Genomic DNA, 10459 nt, shown 5'->3' with positions numbered 1-10459 from the left:
CCGGGCGGGCCCAGACCCCGCTGCGGGGCGCGAGCGCCATCAAGCGGCCCCGAGGGGCAGGACACCCCGAGGGGCAGGACACCCCGAGGGGCAGGACACCCCGAGGGGCTGCCGAGCCGCCCTTGGCAGGACCCGCCCGGGAGCGCGGGGACAACCCCGAGCAGAGCACGGCCCGAAGAGCAGCCGCCGCAGACACCGCATCCCGGACCCCCGCGGGTTGAACATCCTCCCGCCCGCCTGCTTAGAGCGCCCCCGGCCACGCCCCCCGGCCACGCCCTTTGACCACGCCCCCACCTTCGCGACACTCGCTTTGCGGCCGCGGCCGGTAACGGGACCGGCGCCCGGTGGCCATGGCGCTCTCCAAGCCGTGGTTCATCGCCCGGTCCCGCCGCCGCTTCGCCATGACCCGTGAGTGCGGGCTCCTCCTGCCGCGCGTCTGCGCCGCCCTGGCCGACCCGCGGCGGCCCGGCTCCGACGACACCTGCCTGGAGAAGCTGCTCGACTGGTTCCGGAGCCTGACGGCGTTCGGTGAGTGCCGGCCGGCTGCGGGCCAACCCCGCGTCCCGGGGCTTCCGAGGGGAGGGCGGCCTGCAGGCCCGGGCCTCAGAGCTGCTGTTTCCCCGGTCACATGCTGGTTTTAGGATGTGAGGCCTATAGAATCATAGAATCGTTTTGGCTGAAAAAGCCCCTCAGAATCATCGAGTCCAACCATAACCCACCCCTGGCACTGCCCCATGTCCCTGAGAACCTCATCTCCGTCTGTCCAACCCCTCCAGGGATGGCGACTCCACCACTGCCCTGGGCAGCCTGTTCCAATGCCCCACAGCCCTTTCTGGGGAGAAATTTTTCCCAAGATCCAGTCTGAACCTTTACAGAATAACAGAGTGGTTGTGGTTGGAAGGGACCTCTGGAGATCATCCAGTCCAACCCACCTGCTGAAGCAGGTTCACCAGGGCAGATCGCACAGGAAGGTGTCCAGGTGGGTTTGAATGTCTCCAGAGAAGGAGACTCCACAGCCTCTCTGGGCAGCCTATACCAGGGCTCTGGTACCTCAAAGAAGTTTTTCCTCATACTCAGGTAGAACCTCCTGTGCTTCAGCCTGTGCCCGTTGCCCCTCATCCTGTTTTTGGGCACCACTGAAAAGAGTCTAGTCCCGTCCCTTGGCTTAACGTGAACACAGATTCATGTGTAATGGTTGTGAGGGGTTACACTCAGCTCAGGCAAGCACCTCAGAGTTATAACACGGCACAGAAATCCTGGCAGTGACCCTCTGTTTTCTGGCCTCTTCTCGGCTGACACCTGGTTGTTAGATCCTTCCGTGGAGCTGCTGCAGAACAACCCCTGTCTGACAGAGTTCATCACCTCCGTGCTGGCACTGCCAGAGCCCAATCCGAGCATCCTCTCCTTTACCCTGCGCTTAGCTGGGATACTTGCTGCTTCCGAAAGCCGCTTCCAACACTTGCAGGTGAGTTGGCTGCCCAGGTACCTGCTTCCACGTGTCTGTTTCCTCCTTCTATATGGAGGACAGCTGAAAGTGTATGTATTCTACTTGAAACATTTCTGGCATACATCAAAAAATTCAGCAAACAGTGATATGATAATTATGACCTACAATCATACCATTCCTTTTCAGTTCTCGTCTAAAGCTGCTGTCTTCTTACTTCTGTCTTGCCACGGTAGTACTATGAAGGCTAATACGTAGTATTTCCTATTTTCAGTTCAGAACAGTAGCTGGGATAACACTGTCTCACAGGAGTCATTGCAAAATATTGTATACCTGGACAGATCCTGTAAATTTAAACTGTAATAAGAGATGTGGTTTTTCCTCCATAGTAGGTTGACAGGAAATCTCTGGTTCCATGCAAAAATGAGGGAGCTTTTTAAAATCCTGCTTTCTACAATAGAATGCATTTATAGTACAAAACTCAAAAGGCCTGGAGGGAAGAGATGCATACAACTGCATAAAGCAATCTAATGGACATATACATAAATTGTCCCTAGCATCCTAAAACCAAGCAAATTTGGTTTTGAATGCCTCTATTGCTTAGTCCATGAAAGAGACAGAGTTAAAGCATAGAATTCTTAAAATTTGCATGACAGAGCAGCCTCTCCACTCCCACCCAGCCCCTCTGCTTACTGTTTACTGTGTTCTCCTCTGGCCTCAGCAGGAGAAGCTGCTGGCCAGGCTCTTTGGTACGGATGGGCCTCTCAACAGTGCGCTGTGGGAAGATGCATCTGTGCGAAGTGGCTGGGTGAAGGGTGTGCACAGGATGGTGCAGCACCAGCCTGCCCTCCACTTCCTCTGCAATGGTGGTGAGTACCTCTAGCACTGGGAGCTCCCCAAGTCCTCTGTGTCTCTTCCATCCCAGGCTGTTGCTCAGATGTCAAATGAGAAGGAGTTTTCATTTATTTAAGGTAAAAATAATCCATTAGTCAAAAACGCAGAAGTCTTTGAAAGATGGTGAGGTTTTTGTTAATTAGTTAGATATTTAATATTTTAAATTAATCTTTTCCTCAAACACTGAAGATGGTGCCCTTTTTAGAGAGAAAACAGGCACATCTTATGAAACACATAATAAAACCAGCTTATTAAAAGCCTTCTGTATTCTTATTTGTAACTCTTACTAAAAGGTACATTTCGGTGTGAATTTTAGAACAGAAAAACTAAGGAGGAGCTCATTTATCTCTTAATTATTGCACACATTTGCAGTCCCGTTGTTGTTATGCAGGTATGTAAATTCTACTGTTAACACTGACTTTAGATCCTGTGTACAGAGGGGCCTAAAAGACCGGGTTGGTATTAACATGCAGCATGCGCTGCTGTCCTTGTGATGGAAATGTAGTGGTGTTGCTGCCGCTCATGTTTTTCCTACTGGTTGTGTCCAGAAATGATACAGGCTCCCTCCGCAAATACACAGTGAGTGTGCTGTCAACTCTTCTAATTTTACTAATGTTATATTGAAATCCTCTTCTGTTTCTCAGTTATTAAAATATCTGAGAATCTGAAAACAATTTTACTTTCTTCTTTTGTTTGCTTTTTATTTGCTTGTTGTGAAGGACTGGCTGACTTTTAAATGCTGTAGAGACTACATAATAAAGTATAAAAACCCCACCAATGCCATTTAAAGCTGTGTGGTACTTGAATTAGAATGATACATGGTTGGAGTGCAACAAGGCTCCACCTCACAATAGGAACACTCTTGTTTCTCCTTCCAGTGACTTGTTTTGTTTTCACACAGGAGTCATAGATGTCATCTTCAGTCTGCAAGGGGATCCCAGCCTGTTCGTGGCTTCAGCTGCCAGTAAGCTTCTGGTACACGTGCTCACCTTCTCTGTGGAGTCTGAAACGACTAAATCTCTCACTACAAAGGACTGTGACTGGCCAGTGTGTGCCCAAATGATTATAAAGCATATAGAAGATTCCCTTCAGTCCCGCTCTGCCTCTCACATCAAGCAGTCATTAAAATTGTTAACTAGTTTGTTTGGCAGTTGTCGTGCTATGTGGACTGCAGTACTTTGGTCAGGTGTTGCAAAGCAAGTTGAATCCTTTTTGACGGAAGAGACCGTTCAAGTACAGCACATGCTGGCGAATCTTTTGCTTAACGTGGCATGGTAAAGACCTTCTGGGCCCTTGGATCCAGTGATGAAATATATCCTTTTTCCACCATCAGATAGGACAAATTACTTACGCTTCTTTTCTTCGCAGGTCTCCTGTGTTTTGTGACACTGAAGGTAGCATTTGGCCAATAGTGACTTCTGCTCTGGAGCACTTAACCCCAGTACAAGCGGGTCCTTTGGCAGTGGGACTTCTGAGGTTCTACAAATGGTAGGACTTACTGCAATGGAATTTTTGCAGAGTGTTTCTGTACTAATATCTCTGGTGTCTTTCCAAGAACTGCTTTTTTCCTCACTGCATTTTCCACTGCATTCCTTAATATGTAAGACTGTTGGGCAATAGCTGTACCAGTAACTAACAAACTTGAGGCACTGATAGTAAGAATAATATAGTTTCAAAGAAAGAGAAATGAAAGGATCCAGTATCTCATTTGTGTGTGTATACTTGCATCTTACCTATAGCCAGCCAATTTCAGGAAGAAATAGCAAACTCCTTTATACTGCCAAGGTTGATTAAGATGGACACAATTTGACTGCCTGTCCAATCCAGTAGCCTCTGTTCAGTTTTCACTTTCACAAAAACACTGGCTAGTGTAAGATCTTCCACTGCTGTCCAGCAGAACTGTGCATCTGGAGACTCTGTCAACATTTGTAGAATAACTTCGGTTAGAAGGAACCTGTAGAAGTGATTGAATTCAGCCTCTTGCTCAGTGCAGGGCTGACTTCAAAGATAGGTCAGGTTGCTCAGGGCCTTCGCCATTCAAGTTTCAAATATCCCCAGGAATGAGGATTCCACAGCTTTTCTGGGCAACCTGTTCAAGTGCTTAATTACTTTCTTTTCACTAAGAAAAGTGTTTTCTGTATATCCAGTTAGAATCTGCCCCGTTGCAACTTAAGATTCTTGTCTTGTGTATCTCTGAGAAATCTGCCTGTATCTTCTCTATAGCTTCCCGTTAGGTAGTTGAAAGCATCAAGAAATCATCAGATATTAAATTAATACAGCTCATATGGATACTGATTTACAGGCTAAGTAAGGACACCTTTTTTTTTAATCAGAAATGCCTCTCTCTAAACCCCATTCTTACACAGAATCCCACTCTTTGCATAGCTTTTTAGGGCTGCTTATAAATTCCAGAGCCGTTTCTCCTCTACTTCCAGTTAGCCAGGGAAGCCTGGAAGAAGGCTTGAATTGTGATACTGCTTTGTCATTGCTGGCTTGTTTAAAAGCCTGTATGAAAAACATTATTCTGCTCAGCATTTAGGGGCAGATGTTTGGGAAGGAATTGAAGTGTTCTTGTTTTGGTAACTGCTGTTTCCTCCTTGAAGCCCACAAGATGTGAGGATTCAGGCACTGACTGTTCTACTTCAGCCAATGGACTGTATTTTGAGAGCAGCCTCCCAGCCTCTGGAACATGCAGGTACAGTTGTGATAGAAAAGTTAGAGGCCAGTCAGCTTGCCAGCATTTTAGGTGTCTGGTGCAGAAGAAACTGGAGGATGAAGAGTAGAAGAAGTCAAGGGCAGTGGCAGTGTTTGTGGTGAAGTGCAGCATCCTACTGACAGTTGCATTTGAAGGAATATTCAAGCTACATCACCTGCATATCTTGATTAACTTTAGAAATCACAGTCTGTTGTATCCGCTAACAACACGAGTTCTTCCTTTCTCTGGTCCTCTAGGTTTGCTGGATGAGTCTGTTAGTGATCCCACCACTCTTGAAAGTCTTCTGTCCTCCAAGTCATCTTGTGTTAGTCTCCTGTGTCAGACCCTCGCTCGTCTGGAGGAGCTGCTGTCTCTGGTAACACTCAGAGAAGGAAAAAAGCCTGGGGACCGAATTGGGCCTTGAAAGACAGTGTTAAGACTGGTTGCAAACTTTTGCAGTGGAGCTTAACAGAACATGGAGAGGAGTCGAGAGTGAGGGCTTCCGTATGTTAAAGAAATCTAGCACAGTAGACTCCAAATAGGAAAATGGAGGAACACTGAGGCTTGTGGAGGGGGACTGTGCTTAGTTTTACATCTGTCTTTACAAGCTTTGTTACCAAATCTTACTTCTACTGCAATTATTGATCCAGTGAAAAAACATAAATTTAACTGCTTTCCCAAGCAGTGAGAAGAATCTCCTTCCATCTGTGTAATAGTTCTTGAGAAAGAGGAAGACAATTTGTTGTGGTACCTTAAGAACACACTAGAAATTGCAATTTTTGCTGCCTCCTGACCAAAAACTCCTGTTCTGTATGCATGCTTGAGACTTTTGCTGGAAATTTTTTTTCTTTTTTTCTTTCACCCCTCCCGTTAGGCTCGTTTGCGAGTGGATTTGCCCCACGCATCTTTGCTACGCTCTCTCATGACGATATTACAATTCTGCAATGGCTTCCTGAGTCCAGCTTCTCCTCTGGGAAGCACAATAAGCCGAATCTTGATCAATTGCTTCAGAGTACAGAGATCAGCTCTTGATGTCCTAGCAGCACTCTCGGAGCGAAAAGGTGAGTTAATCTTTGCACTCTTTTTAAATTTTGGAAACACTTAAATATTCTGTAGTTGCAGAATTTTTCGTTCCCCTTCACTGCCATTATGAACGAAGACTACCACTTCAGTTTCTGAAACTCGTTCATTTTTTCCAATTCTTCCTACTGTCTTGGGTAACCTTGCTTTCTGTTGATGAGCTAGGGCAGGTAATGTTGTAATTAAAAAGTTTTTAGTGGTTGTGAGACATTGGATGTTTCTCCTTTACTCTGAGGACTGTGCTTGCTTTCTTCTCTGAAACAGTTTTATAATCCTGTGCCTTTCTGTATTTCAGCAGTTGAATCGTGATTCACCTGCTCCTTTTCTCAGTACTGGTCCTTTAGTTTTGTTTTCTGTGCTTCAGGCTGTGACACACTCATGGAAAGTCTCTTCGATGTCCTTCTGGCATACCTGGAGAGTCCGAACACCAGCCCTACTGTGAGTGGAGAACCAAGGAGACATCCATGTCTATTAGCTTGCCCCAGTGGGATGTAATTCTCAGAAACTGTCTGACAGTAGTTTTTTCTTAGCACAGTTTGTATTAGAATATGTAGGAGACTTGTCTTGGTTCTGAGTGGCTTGCAGGAAATAGCTCAAATTCTAATGAGCAAGTAAGTCACCAATACATTGAGTGTTCTTGAAAAGACAGGAGCCATCACATCTAAGAGTAGCGCAAACATACTCAACTTGACATGCCCCGTAAGTATTGAATTCTTTGCATTAAGGGGTTTTGTGTTCCTGCATTGTTTTGTTTGAATGAGATTGATGACAACTGCAAATCAAAAGCTGAAAGTACTAGAACTTTATAATACTAAGCTGAGAACAGGCATTTTCTAAGTGTTTGTTAGAAATGTTATGTAAGCACCATTTACATATGACTTACTTTTTAGTAAAGCAGCACATGTACGTGTTTACTCTGAGAATTTCTCTGTAAGTTTGAGGCTAAAACAAGTTTATCTAGCATAAAGGCAGCGCTACCTCCTCCTGTAGTAAAGTAAGTCTGCTCTGCTTTGTATTTCTTTAGGTTCTAAAGAAAACGTTTCAAGCTACATCCAAGTGGTTGGTGCATTTGCTGGAACCATCCTGCTCCAACAGTCAGCAGCAACACACTGAGAAGATTTTGAGAGGTAATCAAGTTGGGACAAACAGCAGCTAGTGGCATATATGAAATCTGCTCTTGCCTGCCTTTCCAGCTCAAAGCACTTAGGATTCCTTTGTTCACAATTATGCTAAATTAGCTGCCCAAATAGTGTTTTGAAGAACTCTGGGAGAAGCACACAGCAGCAGCAGAAGGGATTGTATTAGATAAAGTGCTACAGAGGTTGTACGACAATAGCTTCAGTAAGACTTGTTGCCTTTCACGTCCATTCAAGCTTGTCACTTGGCTTTTACAGATGTGTTTCTGGTGCTGCAGAAGCATTTGTGCAGTCCTTGCTGGGAAGTAAGAGATTCTTCTCTGGAGTTCCTCACTGTCCTGATTGATTGCTTGAAAGGTAGGGGCAGAGACTGAACAGTTCAGATTGGAGGAGTATTTCTTTTCATGTTACGAGAGTCAGTCAGGCTTATGAAGCATCCTTTGACCTGTTACTGAAGGGGTAAGAAAAGAAAGAAGTGTCAAAATTTTCACTCTTAGATCATAATCAAAATCTGACAAGTCAGATTTGATTTGAACTCAGATTGCTGCGCCCTCCTTAGTGGCATTTTTGGTGCGTTAAACTGAGGGGTGTTGAGAGAGTCAGAGATGTTGAGACGTATGTCAAGGCAGGTGACATTGCTTAATGGCAGATAATACTTGTCCTTTTTTCAGTTTGCAGTGGAGTCTGTTTCATTTCACTCAGCAGGCTGGGGGCTGGGATTTAGCAGACTAAAAGCCTAGATCTCTTTGCATGCTTTGGATTAATTACTGATTTTCCACCTTATTGGTAGCTCAGGCTTTGCAGCAGGTAGCACTAAGGCAAAGTTAATTCTCCAGCAGTAGTTCTGTCATGTTGGAAGAGAGGGGGATGTTGTCAACTACTGTTGTCCCCAGGTCACAAAGGAAGTATCCAGCACACTCAGCTACATTAAGAGTTTCCCCCGCAGCCCCTCTCAGTGCTGCGGTTGCATTCTTTTTCTTTGCCACATGCCTTGACAACAAGAAAGGAAGATTATTTTTTCTTCCATTAAGCAAAGGCATAAGTTTAATGAGGCTGAAACCATGTCCCTGCTTGCCCACAGAAAGTTTTTTCTTGCCTCTAGAACAACTGTAAATGGATTTTTCCAAGTGTCTAGCAGGGCTTGACTGAGAGTCACCAAGCTGCTGGAAAATGGGGAGCCTGACACAGAGCATCTGTGCTCTTGTGAGCACCTGCCTGGGCTCTGCGGTGGCTCAGCTCACTGGCAGCTGTCCCTGAAGTCAGTGGGCATCCTTGTATGACGCAAAGAACTGTTTGCATTGGAAACAGCTTCATGCTCTGAGAGAATAAAGCCACACTTCTTTGGATTGCTGTCTTGTTTACAGACCGGGATGAGTTCAGGCAGTCTCTCCTGTCTTCAGCGGTGCCAAGGCTTACAGAAAATCTTCTCGAGGATCCAGAAAGCTACGTGCGAGCGAGTGCTGTGACTGCTGTGGGACACTTGGCCTTCATTACTCACTTTGCTCCGGAGTCACCTGTCGTAGGGAATCAATATAATAAAGAGGTATGATGACTTTGTGTAGCCCACTGCAGAATCAAGCAGAACTCCACATCAGTTTACTGCTGTACTACTTAAAACTTTCTTCGCAAGTTATCTGCAGTCTCGTGCAGGCAGGTTTCACAACCAGTAATGAAGAGACTAGATTTTTTACTTCCAGAGTTCTTGTTTCTTTGCATTTTCCTCCCCTCATCGTGCTTTCTCTTTGTCTTTTTACATTTAGAGTACTGTAGCAAAGCTTCAAGAAATCTTGTCAATGGACACAGAGGGCTTTCCTAGGAGGGCTGTGATCAGCATCTTCACCAAATGGCTGACACAAGGCTGCACAGCTCAGCTGGAAGACACGGTGCAGTTTGTCTCTAGAGTGATCCAAACTGTGGAGCATGACTTAGACTGGGAAGTCAGACTTCGTGGTTTGGAACTGGTTGACGTTTTCTGTAGTCAGACAATTTGCCAGCTTGGGCGTCCTCAATGCCCATACGCTCCTGTCCCATCTGAAGTCACTAGTTCCATTCATCCGCTTGAGTTGCTGCAGATATTTTGCCGAGCAAAACTGTTCGGCTTTTTGTTTCGGTCTTTGTGTGACTGTGACAAACCAGTAGCTCAGAAAGCCTGTGATATACTGCTTGTCTTAGAAGGTCATTTCTATCCAATTAGGCACCTGAAGGAGTCACAACAGACTGCAGATCCAGCTGGAGGACAAGGCATTGCCTGGTTACAAAGGACACTAAGGCAGGGTTCTCTTGCCCAGAACTTCCCCACGGATGGTGATAATGGGGTGGATTTTCAAGATCCAGAGAGCATGATGCTAGCTTTGGGTACAGTAGACTTCATAGAGATACATGATGAGGTAAATAAAAGCAGTGCCCATGTGGAGGAAAGCCCTCAGTCTCTCTTACAGGACATCCTTGCTACTGTGGGGACCATAGAGGAGAATGAAGTTGACTGTTACTGAACACGTCTTTTGCTGAGGGAGCAGCGCTTAAGCAGTTTTCTTCTGGAGGAGAATTTTTTGCTACCAGTCATGAAGTCTTTCTTGAGAGAGGATAAAAAGAAGTGTTATGCTGAATGGAGAAGAAGATAGTTTCATTAGCTGTTATGGGTTAGAAAATCTTTGCTTTAATACTGATGGTTCTTTGTTAAAAAGTGTTGTCTCCAATAAACTGATTTATTTTTCAAAGTAAACACATTAAGAAATGCATTTGTTCTTTTTTAAGTCCTATGTCTTTTAAGAAAGCACCAGACCATGCCTACATAAGGAAACATTTTTAAAAAACAAAACAGTGACTGAAACAACAAGTTGTGGCATGCTCCTTTTAGAGCCAAAGTAGCTAAAAGTGATGAAGACTGGTTTTAAGGGACACTTGTTTTGACCCTGTCTATATCCACAGAGTTCTCAAGTTCCCTGTTGCATTTTGGAGTCTAGAGCACAAGGTGGCATTTAGAGAGTCAAAAGCTGATCATCCTGAACATCAACTTTCTTCCATAGCTAATATACTTGTTCGATCTCAGCAGTGACACTAAAAAGCTGACTTTGTTTTTATTTGAAGAATTCTTGTGATTTTAGGACTGTGCCATTTAGGAGACTCCAAGGAATTATTCAAATATCAGCAAATAGAAAAATGACTTGTTACAGAAGGGAGACTCCACTGCTTAATAGGTCTGGGAGTCAA

The 10459-nt window shown here is 45.1% G+C and overlaps 1 protein-coding gene across 2 annotated transcripts; it reads left to right on the top strand.

Moving 5' to 3' along the window:
* The first annotated feature begins 325 nt into the window (after positions 1–325).
* Positions 326–9971, top strand: BRAT1 (BRCA1 associated ATM activator 1). 2 transcript variants are annotated; one of them, XM_065644693.1, is made up of 13 exons: positions 326–528; positions 1311–1465; positions 2169–2313; positions 3240–3612; positions 3707–3826; positions 4942–5033; positions 5291–5409; positions 5908–6094; positions 6478–6551; positions 7138–7240; positions 7508–7606; positions 8614–8792; positions 9010–9971. In XM_065644693.1, the coding sequence occupies exons 1-13, from the start codon at positions 351–353 to the stop codon at positions 9739–9741; spliced, it is 2556 nt and encodes an 851-aa protein (XP_065500765.1). In that variant the 5' UTR covers positions 326–350; the 3' UTR covers positions 9742–9971. The 2 variants fall into 2 exon arrangements, with proteins under 2 accessions (XP_065500765.1, XP_065500764.1); XM_065644692.1 differs by having other exon boundaries at positions 2166–2313.
* Positions 9972–10459: the final 488 nt, after the last annotated feature.

This window comes from Caloenas nicobarica, chromosome 14 (assembly GCF_036013445.1).
Source record: "Caloenas nicobarica isolate bCalNic1 chromosome 14, bCalNic1.hap1, whole genome shotgun sequence".
NCBI classification, from domain to species: domain Eukaryota; kingdom Metazoa; phylum Chordata; class Aves; order Columbiformes; family Columbidae; genus Caloenas; species Caloenas nicobarica.
Note: the sequence above shows the minus strand (reverse complement) of the source record. Positions and strands in the feature narration are given on the sequence as shown.

Bases quoted from the DNA above. Each gene is read 5' to 3' on its own strand.
- BRAT1 (XM_065644692.1), top strand. From the start codon at position 351: ATGGCGCTCTCCAAGCCGTGGTTCATCGCCCGGTCCCGCCGCCGCTTC. The intron at 3,827-4,941 runs GTAGGACTTACT...TCCTCCTTGAAG, and splicing joins CTTCTGAGGTTCTACAAATG to CCCACAAGATGTGAGGATTC. The intron at 6,095-6,477 runs GTGAGTTAATCT...TCTGTGCTTCAG, and splicing joins AGCACTCTCGGAGCGAAAAG to GCTGTGACACACTCATGGAA.